Source organism: Salvelinus namaycush, chromosome 34, assembly GCF_016432855.1.
Source record: "Salvelinus namaycush isolate Seneca chromosome 34, SaNama_1.0, whole genome shotgun sequence".
In the NCBI taxonomy this organism is placed as follows: Eukaryota; Metazoa; Chordata; class Actinopteri; order Salmoniformes; family Salmonidae; genus Salvelinus; species Salvelinus namaycush.
Window position 1 is genome coordinate 23638039 of NC_052340.1, and position 23825 is coordinate 23661863.

The 23825-nt window shown below is 41.6% G+C and overlaps 1 protein-coding gene across 1 annotated transcript in view; it reads right to left on the reverse strand.

Annotated features, from left to right (window-relative positions):
• LOC120028829 (endothelial cell-selective adhesion molecule-like) overlaps nucleotides 1-16061 on the reverse strand; it is a 76492-nt gene extending 60431 nt beyond the window's left edge. The window contains exon 1 of the mRNA XM_038974075.1: nucleotides 15648-16061. Coding sequence (XP_038830003.1) covers nucleotides 15648-15702 — 55 coding nt within the window. The 5' untranslated portion in view covers nucleotides 15703-16061. The remainder of the gene's footprint in view (nucleotides 1-15647) is intronic.
• Between the last annotated feature and the right edge of the window lie 7764 nt (nucleotides 16062-23825).

Below are 23825 nucleotides of genomic sequence, written 5' to 3' on the forward strand. Positions count from 1 at the left end.
TATATATATATATATATATATATATAAAAAGCACATACCAGCTACAACTCTTATCTATGCCTTCATCGTGCGCAACAGTGATGCATTTTAAAATGGGCTCTCAAATGGCCTCACCGAACCATGCAGCTATTGGTGTTGTGAAACAGCACAAAGCAGATGGTATGGATAAACTGCTAGATATTATTTCGGTACATGCCTGAATTGGGTTTCTTTTTTTGTTCTGGGAAAGGGTGAACGTGTACATATGCCATTAGTGTTTTTTTGCTTTGTAGATTTTGTTGAAACATTGACAAATGGCTATACAGTACTAGTCAAAAATGGACACCTACTCAATATATATATATACACTGCTCAAAAAAAAGTGTACCTATGATGAACATTACAGGCCTCATCTTTTTAAGTGGGAGAACTTGCACAATTGGTGGCTGACTAAATACTTGTTCTCCCCACTGTGTGTGTATGTATATATATATATACACACACACACATACATATATACACACATACACAGTGGGGAGAACAAGTATTTGATACACTGCCGATTTTGCAGTTTTTCCTACTTACAAAGCATGTAGAGGTACAGTGGGGCAAAAAAGTATTTAGTCAGCCACCAATTGTGCAAGTTCTCCCACTTAAAAAGATGAGAGAGGCCTGTAATTTTCATCATAGGTACACTTCAACTATGACAGACAAAATGAGAAAGAAAATCCAGAAAATCACATTGTAGGATTTCTAATGAATTTATTTGCAAATTATGGTGGAAAATAAGTATTTGGTCAATAACAAAAGTTTCTCAATACTTTGTTATATACCCTTTGTTGGCAATGACAGAGGTCAAACGTTTTCTGTAAGTCTTCACAAGGTTTTCACACACTGTTGCTGGTATTTTGGCCCATTCCTCCATGCAGATCTCCTCTAGAGCAGTGATGTTTTGGGGCTGTTGCTGGGCAACACAGACTTTCAACTCCCTCCAAAGATTTTCTATGGGGTTGAGATCTGGAGACTGGCTAGGCCACTCCAGGACCTTGAAATGCTTCTTACGAAGCCACTCCTTCGTTGCCCGGGCGGTGTGTTTGGGATCATTGTCATGCTGAAAGACCCAGCCACGTTTCATCTTCAATGCCCTTGCTGATGGAAGGAGGTTTTCACTCAAAATCTCACTATACATGGCCCCATTCATTCTTTCCTTTACACGGATCAGTCGTCCTGGTCCCTTTGCAGAAAAACAGCCCCAAAGCATGATGTTTCCACCCCCATGCTTCACAGTAGGTATGGTGTTCTTTGGATGCAACTCAGCATTCTTTGTCCTCCAAACACGATGAGTTTTTACCAAAAAGTTATATTTTGGTTTCATCTGACCATATGACATTCTCCCAATCTTCTTCTGGATCATCCAAATGCTCTCTAGCAAACTTCAGACGGGCCTGGACATGTACTGGCTTAAGCAAGGGGACACGTCTGGCACTGCAGGATTTGAGTCCCTGGCGGCGTAGTGTGTTACTGATGGTAGGCTTTGTTACTTTGGTCCCAGCTCTCTGCAGGTCATTCACTAGGTCCCCCCGTGTGGTTCTGGGATTTTTGCTCACTGTTCTTGTGATCATTTTGACCCCACGGGGTGAGATCTTGCGTGGAGCCCCAGATCGAGGGAGATTATCAGTGGTCTTGTATGTCTTCCATTTCCTAATAATTGCTCCCACCGTTGATTTCTTCAAACCAAGCTGCTTACCTATTGCAGATTCAGTCTTCCCAGCCTGGTGCAGGTCTACAATTTTGTTTCTGGTGTCCTTTGACAGCTCTTTGGTCTTGGCCATAGTGGAGTTTGGAGTGTGACTGTGTGAGGTTGTGGACAGGTGTCTTTTATACTGATAACAAGTTCAAACAGGTGCCATTAATACAGGTAATGAGTGGACAGAGGAGCCTCTTAAAGAAGAAGTTACAGGTCTGTGAGAGCCAGAAATCTTGCTTGTTTGTAGGTGACCAAATACTTATTTTCCACCATAATTTGCAAATAAATTAATTAAAAATCCAACAATGTGATTTTCTGGATTTTTTCCTTCTCATTTTGTCTGTCATAGTGTACCTATGATGAACATTACAGGCCTCATCTTTTTAAGTGGGAGAACTTGCACAATTGGTGGCTGACTAAATACTTTTTTGCCCCACTATGTAATTTTTATCATAGGTACACTTCAACTGTGACAGACGGAATCTAAAACAAAAATCCAGAAAATCACATTGTATGATTTTTAAGTAGTTAATTTGCATTTAGTCAAAAAGATCAGAGTCAGTAAAATTAGCCAAACTTCACGTCGCTATTTCTGCTCAAGGAGGTGTCCACGCCTCAGTGACGCCGATGGAAGAGATGGAGGGTGCAGCTTTCCCATTTGACAACAGAAGATGGACCAATAAAATCGTCAAATAGAAATGCTGCATTTTGTCACGTTCTGACCATAGTTCTTGTGTGTTTTACTTGTTTTAGTGTTGGTCAGGACGTGAGCTGGGTGGGCATTCTATGTTGTGTGTCTAGTTTGTCTGTTTCTATGTTTGGCCTAATATGGTTCTCAATCAGAGGCAGGTGTTTTGTGTTGTCTCTATTTAGGTGGCTTGTTTTGTGTTGGGGTTTGTGGGTGGTTGTCTTCTGTCTTTGTGTTCTGCACCAGATAGGACTGTCTCGGTTTTCACGTTTGTTATTTTGTATAGTGTTCACGTTATCGTCTCTTTGTGTATTAAACATGTTGAACACTAGCCGCGCTGCATTTTGGTCCTCTCCTTCACCAACGGAAGAGAACCGTTACACATTTTCAGAATGTGATTTTTATATGGGACCAACATATTTTTGGGGTGTGAACATTCCACTATTACTACTGATATATGGAGATTTTGTGAAATTACAATGCAAAAATATATGACAATGCTCTCTATTACAGAGAAATATTGTCTCAATGTCTTTCGGTGTCCAAATGACCGATTATATTTGACAAAACCTCAAATGCAAACAGAGTTAAAACTGTGTCAAAAAGAAGTTAACTTTCATCTTTGTTGTTTTGAGTGGCAGGAAGAGGAAAAAAGTAACTTCCGGCGCCGACAGAGATGGCCGCCTTGCTTCGCGTTCCTAGGAAACTATGCAGTATTTTGTTTTTTTACGTGTTATTTCTTACCCCAGGTAATCTTAGGTTACCCGTCAACTCACCAACATTACGACCAGGAATACGACTTTCCCGAAGCGGATCCTCGGTTTGGCCTACCACCCAGGACAATGGATCGGATCCCAGCCAGCGACCCAAAACAACGACATCGTAGAAGGGGCAGACGGAGCGGTCTTCTGGTCAGGCTCCGTAGACGGGCACATCACACACTGCTCCTGAGCATACTACTCGCCAATGTCCAGTCTCTTGACAACAAGGTAGATGAAATCCGAGCAAGGGTAGCATTCCAAAGAGACATCCGAGACTGTAACGTTCTTTGTTTCACGGAAACATGGCTCATTCGAGACACGCTATCTGAGTCGGTACAGCCACCTGGTTTCTTCACGCATCGCGCCGACAGAAACAAGCATCTCTCTGGTAAGAAGAAGGGCGGGGGTGTATGCCTTATGATTAAGGTGACGCGGTGTGAACATAACATACAGGAACTCAAGTCCTTTTGTTCACCTGACTTAGAATTCCTCACAATCAAATGCCGACCGTATTATCTACCAAGAGAATTCTCTTCGATCCTAATCACAGTCGTGTATATTCCCCCCCAAGCAGACACATCGACGGCCCTGAAAGAACTTCATTGTAAACTGGAAACCACAAATCCTGAGGCTGCATTTATTGTAGCCGGGGATTTTAACAAGGCTAATCTGAAAACAAGGCTCCCCAAATTCTCTCAGCATATCGATTGTGCAACCAGAGCTGGCAAGACCCTACACCACTGTTATTCTAACTTCTGCGATGCAAATAAGGCCCTCCCCCACCCTCCCTTCGGAAAAGCTGACCACGACTCCATTTTGTTGCTCCCAGCCTATAGACAGAAACTAAAACAGGAAGCACCCGCGCTCAGGTCTGTTCAACGCTGGTCCGACCAATCGGATTCCACGCTTCAAGATTGGTTCGATCACGTGGACTGGGATATGTTCCGCATTGCGCCGAACAACATCGACGAATACGCTGATTCAGTGTGCGAGTTTATTAACAAGTGCATTGGTGATGTTGTACCCACAGTGTCTATTAAAACATTCCCCAACCAGAAACCGTGGATTGATGGCAGCATTCGCGCAAAACTGAACGCGCGAACCACTGCTTTTAAATCAGGGCAAGGTGACCGGAAACATGACCAAATACAAACAGTGTAGCTATTCCCTCCGCAAGGCAATCAAACTAGCTAAGCGTCAGTACAGAGACAAAGTGGAGTCGCAATTCAACGGCTCAGACACGAGGTATGTGGCAGGGTCTACAGTCAATCACGGACTACAAAAGAAAACCAGCCCCGTCGCAGATCACGATGCCTTGCTCCCAGACAGACTAAACAACTTCTTTGCTCGCTTTGAGGACAATACAGTGCCACTGACACGTTCCGCTACCAAAACCTGCGGGCTCTCCTTCACTGTAGCCAACGTGAGTAAAACATTTAAACGTGTTAACCCTCGCAAGGCTGCAGGCCCAGACGGCATCCCCGGCCGCATCCTCAGAGTATGCGCAGAACCAGCTGGCTGGTGTGTTTACAGACATATTCAATCAAGCCGTATCCCAGTCTGCTGTCCCCACATGCTTCAAGAGGGCCACCATTGTTCCTGTTCCCAAGAAAGCTAAGGTAACTGAGCTAAATGACTACCGCCCTGTAGCACTCACTTCCGTCATCATGAATTGCTTTGAGAGACTAGTCAAGGACTATATCACCTCCACCCTACCTGACACCCTAGACCCACTCCAATAGGTCCACAGACGACGCAATCGCCATCACACTGCACTAACCCCTCTGGACAAGAGGAATACTTATGTAAGAATGCTGTTCATCGACTACAGCTCAGCATTTAACACCATAGTACCCTCCAAACTCGTCATTAAGCTCGAGACCCTCTGTCTCGACCCCACCCTGTGCAACTGGTTCCTGGACTTCCTGACGGGCCGCCCCCAGGTGGTAAGGGTAGGTAACATCTCCACCCCGCTGATCCTCAACACTGGGGCCACACAAGGGTGCGTTCTCAGCCCTCTCCTGTACTCCCTGTTCACCCACGACTGCGTGGCCATGCACGCCTCCAACTCAATCATCAAGTTTGCGGACGACACTACAGTGGTAGGCTTGATTACCAACAACGACGAGACGGCCTACAGGGAGGAGGTGAGGGCCCTCGGAGTGTGGTGTCAGGAAAATAACCTCACACTCAATGTCAACAAAACAAAGGAGATGATCGTGGACTTCAGGAAACAGCAGAGGGAGCAGCCCCCTATCTACATTGACAGGACAGTAGTGGAGATGGTGGAGAGTTTTAAATTCCTCGGCATACACATCACAGACGAACTGAAATGGTCCACCCACACAGACAGCGTGGTGAAGAAGGCGCAGCAGCGCCTCTTCAACCTCAGGAGGCTGAAGAAATTCAACTTGTCACCAAAAACACTCAAACTTTTATAGATGCACAATCGAGAGCATCCTGTCGGGCTGTATCACCGCCTGGTACGGCAGCTGCTCCGCCCATAACCGGAAGGCTCTCCAGAGGGTAGTGAGGTCTGCACAACACATCACCGGGTGCAAACTACCTGCCCTACAGGACACCTACACCACCCGATGTCACAGGAAGGCCATAAAGGTCATCAAGGACAACAACCACCCGAGTCACTGCCTGTTCACCCCGCTGTCATTCAGAAGGCGAGGTCAGTACAGCTGCATCAAAGCGGGGTACGAGAGACTGTAAAACAGCTTCTCTCTCAAGGCCATCAGACTGTTAAACAGCCATCACTATCATTGAGTGGCTGCTGCCAACATACTGACTCAACTCCAGCCACTTTAATAATGGAAAAATTGATGTAATCAATTTATCACTAGCCACTTCATATTATATAATGTTTACTTACCCTACATTCCTCATCTCATATGTATATACTGTACTCTATACCATCTACTGCATCTTGCCTATGCCGTTCGGCCATCACTCATTTATATATTTTTATGTACATATTCATTCCTTTACACTTGTGTGTATAAGGTAGTTGTTGTGAAATTGTTAGGTTATATTACTGCATGGTCGGAACTAGAAGCACAAGCATTTCGCTACACTTGCATTAACACCTGCTAACCATGTGTATGTGACAAATAAATTTGATTTGAGAGGTTTGGTGTATGTGTAGGAAGGTGTACACAGAACAGAAGAAGCGAAGGAGACAAGACCAAAAAGACACTGGAATAGCTTCAGTGGATTGCAGCAAGGGAATGGTTATCTAGGATTGCGGGCTGCCTCGGATATGGAAGGTTTGAGATGGAAGTTACTTGAAGACTTTCTGCTGTGGATAGGTACTCCAGGTGTGGAATTTGAACAAAGAATTTCATTAACCTTGTAAAATTCCAATGTGACTTCTCAAAGAGTGAGAAGAAACTGGTTGAAAGTTATGAGACAGAAAGTGACAACCTTATATACAATTTTCAGAATCCATTGCTGGTAAAGTGCTGCAGAGAATTCTGACCAGCTGTCTGTGGCTTGAGACCAATTCAGTCATTTCCAATAGGTCCAGACATCCTAGTATAGCAGTGCACATGGCTGATGAATATGGTAGTGATCTCCACTAAAGTATGAGAAATTCTATGAATGCCTAGCCACAATCCGTATCTGCTTTCAGACAATTGCTCCATTTATATGGTGGATGAAAACGCCAATAAATACTGACATGCTCGGTGAGTGCAATTGTTTGTGTGACTGCACCCTTGAAAGAATACAGGGGGGCTTCAAACACCAGTCACAGAGGTAGACTCTGTTTATGCAGATCACGAGCCTCTAGACCTGGGGCATGTTCAGCAGGACACACTGTTTTGGAACGTTCAGATGGAAATATGTTATGTAGAACAAACATCTTTCCAACATGCAGAACAAGGAATCATGTCGGCTTTGTTCACGGCATTTCTATCTGCAATGTTTGGCAACTGAACGTGGCACTGGTTTTACAGTATGTGACCTGAACCTGCCTGTCTGAAAATGCCGCTGACTATGATACAGAACCTAAAGATCTGTGTCAGGCCTGACTGGCCACAGACATTCAGAACCAGTAAATCAATTCCCCACAACCCTTAAATTGTCTATTTTACACATAACAGACTCTCTGTATGCATCTGAATCATCAAACCCAAAAATGTACATTTGGTTATCCATGTCTGACAAAGGAGACGTCTGCTACTCTGAGTACATGATGCCTCATTCTGTATTGAAAACATGGACTAATAGTAGTGATCCATTAGAAATATCAGAGAGCAGAATACCCACTGAGATAATTATTTTAGAAGTAAAGCCATTTAGAATAATTGCAGCCTGTTAAATAACAGAATGATTTGAGACAACTGAACAGAAAAATGGCGTCAGTTTCAGATTTGAAACTATCAAACGAACAAATATGTCCCTATATTTTCAAAATGAGTTCCATATTTGATGGACCTGAGGTATGGTAGATGCCATACCACGTGAATTGAGTGCATACTAGGACATCTTAGCACCTGAACCGGAAAATACTTTAAGGGAGCCTGAGCAAGCCCTCTGAAAATGCCAATGGTTACTGGGCTTATCAGGTCGAAGCAGGTTTCTGAGAAGCAGCCCTGCTCGCATCAATTTAGAGAGCCAACCAGGCGACCTCAGGGCTTGAAATAGAAATGAGAAAAGCTCAAAAGTTCCACTCCCAAGAACATCTAATAAAAATCACTGTTTATTTTCCCCCGATATGTAACCTAATTTCTCCTGTTATCATATATATCACTCTGATGAAACGTTACTAGGAGCCAATGACAGCGCAAATAAATGTATTTGGTTTGATTAGACATTCTCCATTCAGCCAATAAGGTTGTGTTGCACGTCCATAAAGGTAATATAATCTACCAGGACTTAGTAAGGCTCTTAGTAATGTCAAATGTCTTGACTCAGGGGGACTTAAAACCTGGTAATTCCAATAGCCAACAGTAATTACCAAAGCAGGTTGCCTGGAATGGCACTTATAAATCTATTGGTCTGATTTCCATGATTACGTACCGCTGGAGACAGGATAATTGAAGAGCAAGTTGTATCCAATTCCCTGATCTGAGATCTAACATGTTTATATTCTGTAATTCCTTATTGACTTAGAGAACATTGTTAGGGAGTCAGTCCAATTAAGAAGTAAAGGGTCTTTATTAAGAGGTCAATTGAAACTGCAGACGACTAATGAAAAGCATATTGTGGAAGAAAGCTGCATCCCACTTAAAACTGAACACACCGATTGGCATGTGTTTTTCTGTTGATCATTAGAAAAACAAGATTTCAGTCTGAGCTGTATTTCCTGACCGATTGTGCGTTTGGTTAATTATGTTTTTCCCCCCACGAGGCACTATAGAAGCCCATTTCCCTTTCTCAAAATCCCCAGATTGAATCTAAGATAAAAATGAATTACAGATTTCTTGAGTTGATGTTTTTGCAGAGGATGTTTTAGTTGCACAATTTCACATCTGAGTTGAAGGTGTTTGGTGCAGTATTTCTCAAGTAAGACGTGTTGTCTTACGTAAACAAATTTAGAGCTGCTGGGCAGGTCTGTCTCACTGTCTATGCTATTGGACAGAGATCAATCATTGTAGCTGTTCACCCCATGTTAGTTGGCAAATGGACATCGTTAAATCAAAACCCAACCTTCAGTTACCCATTGTGACACACGGATGTTCCAAACTCAGTTTAAGCCAAGACTGACTTTATGACCAAAATTATCCTATTTACATGTTGTCGTCAATTTTGACCCCAGAATAACTGTTTGCCACGAAGTCTCACTCATGAGAGAGAAGCATACTTAGCTGGCTGTAATCGGCATTGGACAACAGCCATACCCTGTGCTGATCAATCCCTTGCAGTAGCCTCCTTAGAAGGTCCTTAGACCTTACAAGCCAGGTTGTGAGGCTAAAGCCTGACAGCACCTTCTAAGACCAGGTCACACCCCTCCTGATTTACCCCATCCACCTGGCCCAAGGCCTGCAGCCAGCAGAGAGGATGAAGCATGCCTCGCTCTCACTCCTCAATGAATATTAATCTCTCATCTCCCCACAGCCAAAACCATCAATCTCCCTCCTCCGTTCCAACACAGCCATCTTCTGCCCTTTTCCCCTGACAAACCCATCTAGCTTTACTCTGCAAGCCTATCATCCATCATTACAGAGCAAACCAATCTCCAACAGCTCTCTAACACAGACCCATCCTCTGCCATTACACCCCCGGATCACGTCGCTCTACAATTACACACAAACAACTAATCTTCCACTCGCTCACTACAAAACTCTTCACTTCGACCCGGTAACCCGTCTCCTACTTGCACAACAAAGCCGACAGAATAAAGGTAGGCTTTCCGGACAGACCACCACTTTCCACGCCTTTATACCCTACCTCGGAAATCAATGGCAAGCCATTTTAAAATGTCAATGAAAGATGCTTTTAGAGGTTTCGGTTTTAACAAAGGGCTGTTTGTGTTGGTACATGAGGGGGAATAACAGTTCTACAGCTGAGACTAGACCACCACAGCCTCCCACTAGGCTCAACCTGATTGTGATGAACTGCAAAAGAAAATGCAACACTATGTGCAGAATGTGGATTTGTTCATGACATGTATGGTAGTATACACTAACAGGGATGATTCATAAAAATGTGTTGGTTTGTGATCTTCCATTGATTGTTTCGATCTCTGAATCCCACACTGCTGTCAGTTTGTCTGTTTGAGCGAAAGGAGATTCTACCCCATTAGTGCATGTTATTTTCCCAGGATGCACCTGGCCTAAATCACCACCCGAAGCCAGGGAGCAAATGGCACGTCGCTTGCTCAGAGATCTGCCATTTATGATTGACACCGTGATACCGTTAACCCCTGGACATCAAGTACTCCAACTGACATGCATTGTATGAAAGTGAAATTGAGCCAAACGACATAAAAGTCAATACTAAAAAGGTGAATAAGTGAACTGAAACTTTTGAGGCCAAAGCAAGGAGGACTTAATTTTTTTTATGAGCACGGCCTTATATCTATTACAGATTATTGGATGACTGTCATTCATATTTTATTCACACAGTTCGAAGTAACATCGATAGGTTAAGGCTACTACTGTAAATTATTTTCCAATTTTCCCTATACCCACTATGAGGTTGCTACAACCTAGCCTATGAATTAAAGTTTACGAAGTAGATGCACACAGGTCGAGATAAAGATTTGATGTTACAGACAGTGACACATTCAATACCGCCTTGCACACCCTTGCCTGCATCTAGCTGATCTAGGGTGTAATCATTAGTCCAACATTTGTAAACAACAGTTTCTATTGGACAAATTCAGGTATGTTTATCCCCTTTGCTTCTGCTTAAGAAATATTTTAACAGAATCGGCAGAATGAATACACCCCTGAACACACAAACACAGTTCACTCTCATAGCAGCCACATTGTATCCCTTCTCGCATCTATGCACTCCCCTCCTCTCACCTTTACCCTTTGTTTGTGAACTTCAAATGCACAATATCTCAGCTGTATGTGACCAGGTGAAAACCTTTCCCAAACCATATCATAACCACTACACACAGCCTACACTGTTGTCACCATTTTAGTTAAAGTAACGTCATAGTCAACATAGCTAATAGAACTAACGCGTTAGTAAAGCCGCTACAATTATGCAGTAATGTTACAGTGTATAGTCAGTACGCAGTTTAGCAGGCAGTTACACCAGCGGGCCCCGATGGCAATACATTTGTAAAACCAAAAGCTTACCTTGACTTGGAAGAGTACCAGTGTTCTGTTGGATATAGCCAACTAGCTAACATAGCATCCCTCTGTTTGAGCCAGGGCTAAATAGGCTAGAATTATTAAATCTCTCCACCACTCTTGCTTCTCCTTCATTTTTGAATAAATTAATTTGTTCAAAAATGTTAAACTATTGTCTTTCTCTTTGAGACAACTACTCACCACATTTTTTGCACTGCAGTGTTAGCTGAAGCTTATGGTTTCAGTGATAGACTAATTATCTGATCCTTTGATTGGGTGGACAACATGCCAGTCAATGCTGCAAGAGCTCTGATATATGTTTGAGGACGTCCTCCGGAAGTTGTCATAATTACTGTGTAAGTCTATGGAAGGGGGTGAGAACCATGCGCCTCATAGGTTTTGTATTTAAGTCAATGTACCCAGAGGACGGAAACTAGCTGTCCTCCGGCTACACCAAATTGCCACCCTACAGAGTGCTGTTGAGGATACTGTAGACCTTCATTAAAAAACAGCGTGTTTTAATAAATTATTTGACGACATGTGAATATATAGTTTTATCTAAAAAGGATAACTTTAAATGTTTTCCAAATTTTATGAAATTTACTGAGGAGGAAGGTCCTCCCCTGAGGAGCCTCCACTGTCTCAGTCAGTAATTGGCAGTGGGGTGATAGTGGCGTGGCCTCACTGGCCTGTGTTCCAACTCCTCTCACTGGCCACCTAAGCCTTCCGTTCCCCCCACTCCCCTGCCTTCAATACCTGACCTCCCCCGCCTGATGCCTGCCCTCTCACCTGCCCTCTCTCCTCCACCTTCCCACCCCTGCATCATTAGTCACATAAGGACAGGATCTAGATGTGTTGGTGGTGAAGTGCTCCTGTCAAACTGCAGCTGTGGCAGCACCCACACCGCCACCTTTACTGCAGTCTGTGTGCCTCAGCTCGCTTCACTGCCACACTCGGCTTCATCATCAGAACCGCTCTGTTTCCTTCCCCACAGAGTCACACTGTACCGTAGTAAAATACAATCAGAAATCACTGTACTGTATGTTTGACTGAGTATTATCGTGCCACAAAGACAGGCCTATTTTCAACCCATTAAACAACCATTGTATGCTACTTTTGTCTTGCTGCTAATTCAGGTCAGACCCATCAGCAGATTGACAGTGTATAAAAGGTTACTGTATGCTATTCTGAAGGGAGCTCAAACAGAATGGAAAGAAACACAGGAGTCTATATTACAATACATATTCAAATATTAAAACTCAGTGTAACATGTTCACCCATTCACTGTCAGTAGTAGGAGTTAATGAGGTGAAATATTGACTGTAGGTGCTACATGTCCTGGCTGCATTGTGGGGGGTATATATATAATAACAATAATAAATTGCCCCAGCTAGCTTGGCACTAGCCTTGCTAATGATCTCTGCTGAGAGAGGAGCCGACTCCGAGGCACTGGCTCCCTCCGTGCCCACTGTTACTATGGAACACATGTGATTTTGCTAACTTCACATTTAGACAATAGTGAACACAAGTAAAAACCCCTGGGGGTGGGGACAGTACTACTGTTCGATCAACTTTAATACCAAAGAGTTTTGCCTACCATAAAGCACTACTTAGTGATTAATTGCTCACATGGACCCAACATAAATTCACATATTTCAGTGTATCTCCTATTATGGTTTGACAGAAAGAGTTGGGTCTGCCAAGAGTGGGTGAAAATGCACGTTGGTGATGAAATTTCACTTCCTTATGTTATAAAATACATTTTACCAAGACAAATATAATTCTTCACGTTCTGACTCGTTCATTGAGGTCGTTCTCTAACATATCATTAACAGTGTATTTACATAGAGATAATGTTTGTCGAATCAGCTGTCTCAAACAAAGAAAACTGTCACATAGCAATGTTATCGTCATATCTCTTCTGTCAGGCCTAATTGGCCAGTTTAAGTTAAAATGTGACATTTGCACTAGCTGTCAACCCTGTCAGTGTGTTTATTGACAAGAGGCTTCCTCAATCCAATAGACCCCTAGCCTAATTTTACTGCTTTTCCTCCCCAGCGAGGAAAAAAGAAGCTCATAGATCACATTAACGCCTGCTCCTCCACAAGGTACAGATACAGCGACAGGAGACACTAATGGCTAACACAGAGTAGCATCATAATACAAAGAAACAGGATTTGTTACTTCTCCCTCTAAATAGCTTGGGTATGAAATACTATTCCACAGATCATTCTGTCCTAATCTGAGCATAGCAACGGTGATAAAAACATGCAAAAACTAATGAAAACTTTAATGACATTTTGTTTTATAAATGGAAGCTCTCCATTGACAGTAGGCTTAGTTAATGTTAGGAGGCAACAGCTTCAGCTGGGTGAGCATTTAATAGGCCCCATCATGTGCTCGCATTAAGCACACACACAGAGATATACCCATACACACCCATAAACTAGCAACACAGTGTAATCACCTTCCTTATCTAGCAGCAAACTGCAGTATCATGGTCTGACATCTGCAGAACGTTATGGGGGCCGAGTTGAGCGGTTATAACTGATAGCCCAGAGCAGTGGTTTTCAAAAATATCCTCTGCGACCACCAAACGTCTCACCATTTTGTTGTAGCCCTGAACTAACTCACCTAATCAAGGACTTGATGATTAGTTGACCAGTTGAATCAGGTGTGCTAGCTGTGGAATAGTTAAAATACATGGAACGGCTGGGGGTCACCGAGGAGAGGTTTTAAAATCCCTAGCCTTGAGCCCTCAAATTCATATCTGGACCTCTAAACCAGTTCCACTGTTTCTCCCCCCTGTTCTTCCCCTCTAATCAAGGACTGATTTGGAGTACTCAAATCTTACCCTAAGAGGTCTGGAGCACTGCTAGTTTTCTGTTTTACCTGATAATGAATTGCTCCCACCTAGTGTCCAAGGTCTACATCAGTCAATGATTAGAGGGGCAGAATGAAAAACGAATGAACAAAGCAGTGGAACTGGCTTCGAGGTCCAGAATTAAATTTGAGGGATGTATTTAAGACTAACAAAAGGGAAATGCCTTTTTTGGCTCATGCAGTTCAGTTGTCCACCCTTATATACTGTTATCCTAATTGATCAAACTCCACCCAGGTGTCCTGTCCTACGGCATAGATGATAAATCCTCTCTGACTGGAGGAGCCAATGGTTGCTGTCAATCCCCTGACATCCTATGGAAGTAGGACAGACGGAAGTAAAATAATGCTGTGAGTTGATGAGTTCATGTTGGCCGTGGCCTATCCTTCAACACAGGGTTTACTCCAGGCTGAATGGATAGTGTCATGATGAACACACTCCAACTCCATGTTTGCCATTTTAATCCCAGCCTGACGTGAAACCAGTCCCTTAGCCAGTCTGTCGTCATCACTCGCGTTTTAATCTCATCAACCAAGACCGCCACCCGGGCCGGCCGGTGAATCTGTACCTTGTCCTTGCCTTGTTAAAACGCCAGGGCAAATCAGAGGATTACAACCTCCTTTGACTTCAGCAGCGTGGGCTGGACAGCTTAGCGACAACCACAATGCTCATCTCACTGTGCTGCTGCTAGAAGTCAATCTAGTATGGGGGTTTCCTCAACACAAAATAAGTTACAATATAAAACATGTTTATTTTGTTCCCCAACTGGTGGCATGCAGGTGATTTCACTTGGCTCCCCAAGCTTGAGAAACAAAATTTAAAAAAAAAATAAATTTAAAAAAAAAGCAAATCAGCACCAAGCTATTTTTATTTGGGAAATATTTTCCAAAGTATTCCCACACAGAGATGTGTGTGAGGGTACACAAATTTTAACAATATTTCAAGTGATTGTTTTAATCAAATATGATCTGTTTGGGGTTATTGCGGTCAATTTGCACAAAATTATTTGTAATTATGTTCAGGTCCCCTAACCATCCGCTCAAGAAAACAAAATCGGCCTGCGTCTGAATCTAGCTGATTAAAAACGACATCTCTACCATCAGAATAACAATGCAATTTGATAGTTTGAACTGTCCTGACAGGTGAATGGATGTATGTAGTAACCTATGAGCACACCACACCTTTCTCCCCTCCACTATTGAAGAAACCAACACCTGGTTCAATTGTGCTTTGAAAAATAATAGCCACCTAAAAAACATGTAGATATATCTTATTATTCCCTGTACTAGATACATTTTCACTTCAGGGGCCACATCTCAGGAGGCAATTTCTACAAACTACATTACAACACTATTGTAACAACATGCACATGCTTTTGGGCCAGACAGTGGATCCCACATGTCTAATCAATATCATATATCTATTGATATCAAATACTGCCGATTTAGAGCCAAGATCTGTTTTTCGTCATGCTAGAACACTAGAGAGCGAGGTCTTCACACATGCTTTAGGTATTCATTGGCTACATCATAATTATAAAACAGGTGGTAGCCTGCCGTATAGCCATAGCAGTTCGACATCTTATAAACAATGTGAAATTGCCTGAGGAATTTTCCAATGCCGCATCTTCTGAAAGCTACACAGAACCACTAAATGTGAAAAATAACGTATACCACAAGACCGTAACCTAACAGTCTGTATGTGTAAATAAATGACGCATAGAGCCTGGAACGACAATAATGATTGAAATAGTGGAAAATGTGTCACTTGTTTACATAATCCAAAAAAACAAAAGAGTAAATAGAATAGTTGCGGCACAAAATGATCTTACCTTGAAAAATCCATAACAACAACAGGAGCGCTCGGACTCTCCCAGACATCGCCATTGCCCAACATGAACCGCACGTGCCCGGTGCAAGACGAACAGCAAACTTGTCTAAAGGGAGTGGGCGTCTGTTGTCTTTTTGAAGTTCGTCTCCTGTTCAGTGGGCTCTCATCCGCTCCACTTCTGGCCAAAGTGAACGCGGGAAGCAGAACTTAGACAGTATAGAAAGGTAATGGTTTATTAATTATTTCAGTTTTCCCGTCCGCCGAGCAAACATTGCAGAGAACTGGCGCTGGTACACTTCCACCGTACACCGTACATTTGTCGAGAAATCGACGCTCTGTTTCCCTTGACTTTACCCGTCACTCCTGAAACCCTTACATATGTGCTGCGGCCCCTCTCTCTCCAGAGTTGAAATGTAGACAGTAGTCTCCCCTCCTTACCCTCGAAGTGGACCGTTATAACGGGTCACCTGCCCGACTGCACCTGTGCGTACATGAAACGCCCCGCCCCCTATCATTATGGGCATGGTTTAATTTTGCACTGGTTGTTTTTATACTTTCTACTCTGTAACATCTCTACACAAGATTCATAATCTATAGTACTAATTACTATGAACTAAGGCTTGTAATGAAGCCTTATTAACTGTGGAAAAAAGTTATTAAAGGCCCAGTGCGTTCAAAAAAAGTGATTTGCCTGTGTTTTTTTTCATATATATATATACTGGTACAGTATACTGGTATACGATATATATATATATATATATATATATAAAGAGTAAAAAAGTATACTGGTATACGGTATATATATATATATATATATATATATATATATATATATATATATATATATATATATATATATAAAGAGTAAAAAAGTATACTGGTATACGGTATATATATATACTGTACCAGTCAAAGGTTTGGACACTACTACTCATTCAAGGGCTTTTCTTTCCTTTTACTATTTTCTACATCGTAGAATAATAGTGAAGACATCAAAACTATGAAATAACACATATGGAATCATGTAGTAACCAAAATAGTGTTAAACAAATATATATTTGAGATTGTTCAAAGTAGCCGCCATTTGCCTTGACGACAGCTTTGCACACTCTTGGCATTCTCTCAACCAGCTTCATTAGGAATGCTTTTCCAACAGTCTTGAAAGAGTTCCCACATATGCTGAGCACTTGTTGGCTGCTTTTCACTCTGCGGTCCAACTCATAACAAACCATCTCATTTGGGTTGAGGTCGGGGGATTGTGGAGGCCAGGGCATCTGATGCAGCACTCCATCACTCTCCTTCTTGGTCAAATAGCCCTTACACAGCCTGGAGGTGTGTTTTGGGTCATTGTCCTGTTGAAAAACAAATGATAGTCCCACTAAGCGCAAACCGGATGGGATGGCGTATCGTTGCAGAATGCTGTGGTAGCCATGCTGGTTAAGTGTGCCTTGAATTCTAAATAAATAATTGACAGTGTCACTAGCAAAGCACCCCCACACCATCACACCTCCTCCTCCATGTTTCACGGTGGGAACCACACATGCAGAGGTCATCCGTTCAACTACTCTACATCTCACAAATACACAGTGGTTGGAACTAAAAATCTCAAATTTAGATTCATCAGACCAAAGGACAGATTTGCACCGGTCTAATGTCCATTGCTCGTGTTTCTTGGCCCAAGCAATTCTCTTCTTATTATTGGTGTCCTTTAGTAGTGGTTTCCTTGCAGCAATTCGACCATGAAGGCCTGATTCACACAGTCTCCTCTAAACAGTTGATGTTGAGATGTGTCTGTTACTTGAACTCTGTGATGCATTTATTTGGGCTGCAATCTGAGGCTGGTAACTCTAATGAACGTATCCTCTGCAGCAGAGGTAACTCTGGGTCTTCCTTTCCTGTGGCGGTCCTCATGAGAGCCAGTTTCATCATAGCGCTTGAGGGGTTTTGCAACCTCACTTGAGGAAACTTTCAAAGTTCTTGACCTCTGACTGACCTTCATGTCTTCAAGTAATGATGGACTGTTGTTTCTCTTAGCTTATTTGAGCTGTTTCTTACATAATATGGACTTGGTCTTTTACTTCCCTCAGTAAGAGCATTGAAGATGGGTCGTGGCTGGGTCTTCCAGCATGACAACGACCCGAAACACACAGCCAGGGCAACTAAGGAGTGGCTTCGTAAGAAGCATCTCAAGGTCCTGGAGTGGCCTAGCCAGTCTCCAGACCTGAACCCAATAGAAAATCTTTGGAGGGAGCTGAAAGTCCGTATTGCCCAGCGACAGCCCCAAAACCTGAAGGATCTGGAGAAGGTCTGTATGGAGGAGTGGGCCAAAATCCCTGCTGCAGTGTGTGCAAACCTGGTCAAGAACTACAGGAAACGTATGATCTCTGTAATTGCAAACAAAGGTTTATGTACCAAATATTAAGTTCTGCTTTTCTGATGTATCAAATACTTATGTCATGCAATAAAATGCAAATTAATTACTTAAAAATCATACAATGTGATTTTCTGGAATTTTGTTTTAGATTCCGTCACTCACAGTTGAAGTGTACCTATGATAAAAAATTACAGACCTCTACATGCTTTGTAAGTAGGAAAACCTGCAAAATCGGCAGTGTATCAAATACTTGTTCTCCCCACTGTATATTTTGATTTGTTTAACACTTTTTTGGTTACTACATGATTCCATGTGTGTTATTTCATAGTTTTGATGTCTTCACTATTATTCTACAATGTAGAAAATTGTAAAAATTAAGAAAAACCCTTGAATGAGTAGGTGTGAAATTGTGAAATTGATGATAATGCCCTTTTAGTGTAAGAACTGTTTGAAAAGACCAGCTGAAATTTCAACCTGGATCACCAGACATCACCGGGTGGTAAATTAGTTAATAGACCAATAAGAAAGAGAGTTCCAAACCTCTCTGCCAATAGCAGCTAGTTTTCAGTTTTCCCCTCCTCACTCAGACCACTCCCAGACAGTCCTAGCAAAATTATTTCTATATAAATTGCTCATTGCTAAGAAGCTGTTTTTGTTTATTTTTGACCCTTTTAATTGAAAACAATCACAGTAAGGTACTTAATTGTTGCCCAAAAATGATTTTATATTGAAATATAAATGGCTGCATTGGACCTTTAAGGTCAAGTGCTAAGGGGATACAAGCATTGGCCTACAGGCTTGTCAAAGATTTAAGAAGATAAGCATGGCAGTGGCCTGTCTTCTGAAGGGATAGTGTGTATGGAATAATGATGTGAATGAGCATGGAGAAGATTATTCCTGATTTGTACTGAAATGTATATTCAGGTCAATGCCATAGATAAAACATTTCAGGGATTTAGTTCATACTGAAATTTATTCCAGATAAAGTCTATACAGATGCGAAATCAGTTAAAGTGCATTACCTTAGTCTCATTTTAAAGTTTACATATAGGACACACTTCTTTCGCATGTAAAAATCCCCAGGAAACTCTAACAGATAGTTGTGTGAGAGGACAGATAGGAGCACGAGCTAGGCTTTTAAGTTGTAGTGTAAGTCTGAGGTCCTGCCTCAGCTCATAAATGGGTTGTCAGGTGAAATATTAATGTCTGCGTGGCCAATGTGTTGTTTTAGTTGTTGGATGTAATGGATTTATTACATGATATCATATCCAGCATCTTTTAGACTGATCTGTCCTCACCTCGACCTGCAGTGAAGTACACAACGACCATGACCGCCACCACTGCTAACCTCACCCCACTACCTCATCACATCAGACCTGTGTGTTCCAGGACTTAGAGTTAATAATTGACTGGCAGACTCTTGAATTTTTCATGGCCTCATATTTTCGGTCCTGCTTTTCCTGCTTTTTAACATTGCCAGCCAATTTGACAGAGGTCATAGCTTACGAAGAAGATTTTCACTGGCTATAAAATAGAGCTTCAATTAATAACATGAGTTGTTATGTTACACCAGACAGAGTCGCTAGCTAGTCTGAATGGAGGTCAAATGTGACTGTCTGAGGCTCTGAGCATCGTCCTCCAGTAGACAGGTATAGGTAAATGAGAGAGACCCTGACATGACCTCACAATGACCTGTCTATGTAATTGATGCTCATATTTTACTCTCACTAGATTGGAACAAAACCCAAAGATATCTGAAAAGCCTACTGAAAAGATTTAGCTAATATTTGAACCCCCCCCCCAGCTTATTCACACTAACATACCAAGAAAACTTTATGCTGATGGCTAGTGTAAATTATTGATAATTAATGGTGGGTATATGGAGAGAGGCACTAATCTCAAACTGCACAGTGGGAACATTCTAAGCCTGCACTATTTTTCACTCCACATATATTCCCAGAACAGATTTTCAAATTGTGTGGCAAGCTTTGTAGAGTAGGCCTCTATATCACTGTTACTTTGTTTAAGGAACCATAAAATGTACACTATATCCCACGTGAGATCAACTATGATTTACTTGGCTCAGCGATGAGACTGGATCGCAATTGGATATCACGAAAAAGGGGGTAAAATACAAAAAACAAAAATAGCTTCTTAGCAAAGGGCAGTTTCTTAAGCAAGAAATTAGCTAGGACTATCTGGGAGTGGTCTGAGTGGGGAGGGGGAAACTGAAAACTAGCTGTTATTGGCAGAGAGGTTTGGAACTGTCTTTCTTATTCATTTGTTAACTAATTCTCCTCAGGATGATGTCCCAATAGAAGACTTAAACTCCATCCCACCAAAACAGGCAGAACTTTCAGGCGTTTTCAAACAGCTCTTACACTAAAAGAGCATTATCATCATGTTCACAATTTCACAATATTATTCCAACCAAGTAGAGTGGAAATATATATAAAACACAGGAAATCATGTTTTTGACTGCACTGGTCCTTTTAAGTTTTCACCTAAAATGACATACCCAAATCTAACTGCCTGTAGCTCAGGACCTGAAGCAAGGATATGCATATTCTTGATACCATTTGAAAGGAAAAACTATGACGTTTGATGAAATGTGAAAATATTGTAGGAGAATATAACCCATTAGATCTGGTAAAAGATAATACAAACAAAAAAAACAGGCCAATATATGACTTAGGAATCAATGCGCAATTTAGATTTTGGTCACTAGATGGCAGCAGTGTATGTGCAAAGTTTTAGAATGATCCAATGAACCATTGCATTTCTGTTCAAAATGTTGTATCAAGACTGCCCAAATGTGCCTAATTGGTTTATTAATACATTTTCAAGTTCATAACTGTACACTCTCCTCAAACAATAGCAGGGTATTCTTTCACTGTAATAGCTACTGTAAATTGGACAGCTCAGTTAGATTAACAAGAATTTAAGCTTTCTGCATATATCAGATATGTCTATGTCCTGGGAAATGTTCTTGTTACTTACAATCTCCTGCGGGGGGGGGGGGGGGTGCGACACGACGACGACGACACCGATCCTGTAGAGGTTAAATAAGTACTTCCTTGTTGTCCATCCATTCTGTATAATAGCTTATTTCAATGGCATGTACTCCCTAATTATTTGGTATCTTTTCACTTTGAGCTGCAGTTGACTCCCTGAAGAAGTTCTTTGTTAAACATGTTCATGTGCGAATAACCCCTGATCTCAATTCCAGGTGTTATATGGGCCTCTCTGTCCTCACCTGTGGTGTCCATGCTTTGATAGTGTGTCTGGTCTGGCACGATTAATGACTCAATTCAACTCTTTGTGCCTTGTTCCTCAGTTTACTTTCTCGTTTTCTAAACAAGTGGAACTCAAATGCAGCAGAGAATCTATCACCAATTAGTTTGTTATTAATGTATGATTGATTAGTGTCATCTAGTGGTCAAGAGGTGAAGAGTATTCGTTTTCACAACCAGACGATAGTCTGCAGTATTTTAATTTAAATGTAAAATTGAGAGGTGACTTCAATCTAGAAACATAATCTACAAGGAGGATATCCCCCAATCATCTCGTTGTGTGAACCCTCAGTCTCAACATCTTTCTCTGAAAAGCATCTCTTCACTGAAAAATGTATTTTATTCACACAGACAGATGCCAAAGAGGTAAATACCAGTCTCTCGTGACAGACTATCATGTCCAGCACACGTGAGATTTGGTTCGGGATTCCGTGATTACATAAAAATAATCTGTTGATTTTAAACATACTAGAATTGTAACCTATTTTAATGCATCATATCCATATCTCTCATCATCTGTGGCATTTATTAGGGTGATGCATTTAACTGCGCCCTCATAATGTATTAGTGTACAGCATCACAGTCACAGACAGTACTTTTATGCCGTAATATACAGATCCCACAGTCACAGTAGGGTCACAATACTTGAATCCACAGGAGTTTGTTCGCACCTTAATTGGGGAGGACGGGCTCGTGGTAATGGCTGGAGCGGAATGGGTGGAATGGTATCAAATACATCAAACACATGGTTTCCCCGGTCATAATTATGAGCCATACTCCCCTCAAAAGCCTCCTGTGCTTGAATCCCTAAAGGGGACTATGTGAATGACTTGACTATGAATGAGACACCAGGATTATTAGGAGAGTGGATGGGCTGGTTCTATGTCTCCAATACATATCAATGCACAGCCTTCTAAATATGTGTATCTTTGTTCTCCCTTCCACCATCACTTTTTCCCGCCCTCATTCCAACAGGTCGGACAGAGGGGAAAAACGCAATGTTCACACCTCTGACTGTTTCTCTGTCATCAATCCACTTTATCATGTTCCCCTGTGCTCTAAATGTATACAATATCTCCCCCACTTGTACATATACAGTACTACTGTTCCTGACGACTGTAGCCTCCCTGTTTGTGAGCAATCACCAGAGGAGAGATAATGGCCGTGTTCGAGAGGATCAAACTGTAGTGTATCATGGGTGTTGTGACTGACTGACTGATCTACAAATAATAATGAGTAGCTCTTTTTCCTTTTCTTTTCTTTTTTTTTACATTCCAAAAACAAAAACAAATGTACTGTATACATACGAACGATAACTTACAGACAAATAAAACAATGACTACATCTCATCTGCCCAGACCCGCATGCTCACACTTCCATCCCTATTGCCTGCATTATTGTTTTCCAATTGATATTAAATTGTACCAATTTGTTTTTCTTGGTTGCCCATCCTATTTCAATATTTAAATAATACATCATTTGATTTTTCCATTGTGTCAATGATGGCGGATTGATTGACTTCCACATTTTTAGTATACGCTTTTTCAAAATGAGTAATGAGAAAAGAATAGTTCAGCCCATTGGGTATCTCACTACACCCCCATATGTCATGTCTTGAAATATGCAGAGAGATTGATTAAAAGTACGTTACATTGTAATACTTCTGACAATTTTTATAGCTTTGCCCACAACTTCCAAACTTTATAGCATTCCCAGAAAGCATGGATTATTGAGTCATTTTTTGTTTTACACTTGAGACATGACTCTGCCGTGCTGTAGAACTTGTGAATTGCGTATCTTGTATAATGAATTCTATACATTAGTTTATACTGGAATAAGCTAACATTTTTGTTAACTGTAACTTCGTTAGTTATGCTCCAACTTTCCCGCCGTCTTATGCCAATAGCAGTTATGAGTTAAGTCTTGGTTCCAATAGTATATCATTTTTTCTAAGAGATTTTCACTTGGATATGCTTTCTACGAGGTTTTGTAGAACTTCCCTATCATATGAACATCCTTTTCTGACTCAAATCCAAAAGATTTCAAATCAAAATTGTGTGATATGTAACTTTTAAGTTGCATGTATTTGAAACTATCTACATTGATCAGTCCAAAATAACTTTTTATCTCTGTCATGGAAATAAATGTATTTCCTATTACCAAGTCATTTACGGTTTCTATGCCTTTATTTTTCCATGTGGGCCAATTTATCGATGAATTCTGAAAAGCTATCCAATGATTATTCCATAAGGTTGTGTTTCTACTTATGAGTAGTTATTTATGATGGAAAGTGATTTGTAGATTAATCAGTTGGCACTGTCAGCTGCAATGTCGAACAAGCCTATTGTGACAGGGTTGGAACCTAAGTTTTGGTCAGTGTTTCCTGTGGGACCCTAATTAGTGTGGACTGTATAAAGCACAACTATTCTGTTTCAGTTTAGGCGTGTGTGCATGCGTGCATGCTCGTTCGTGTGTGTGTTCGTGTGTGTGTGTGTGTGTCTGTGTGTGTGTG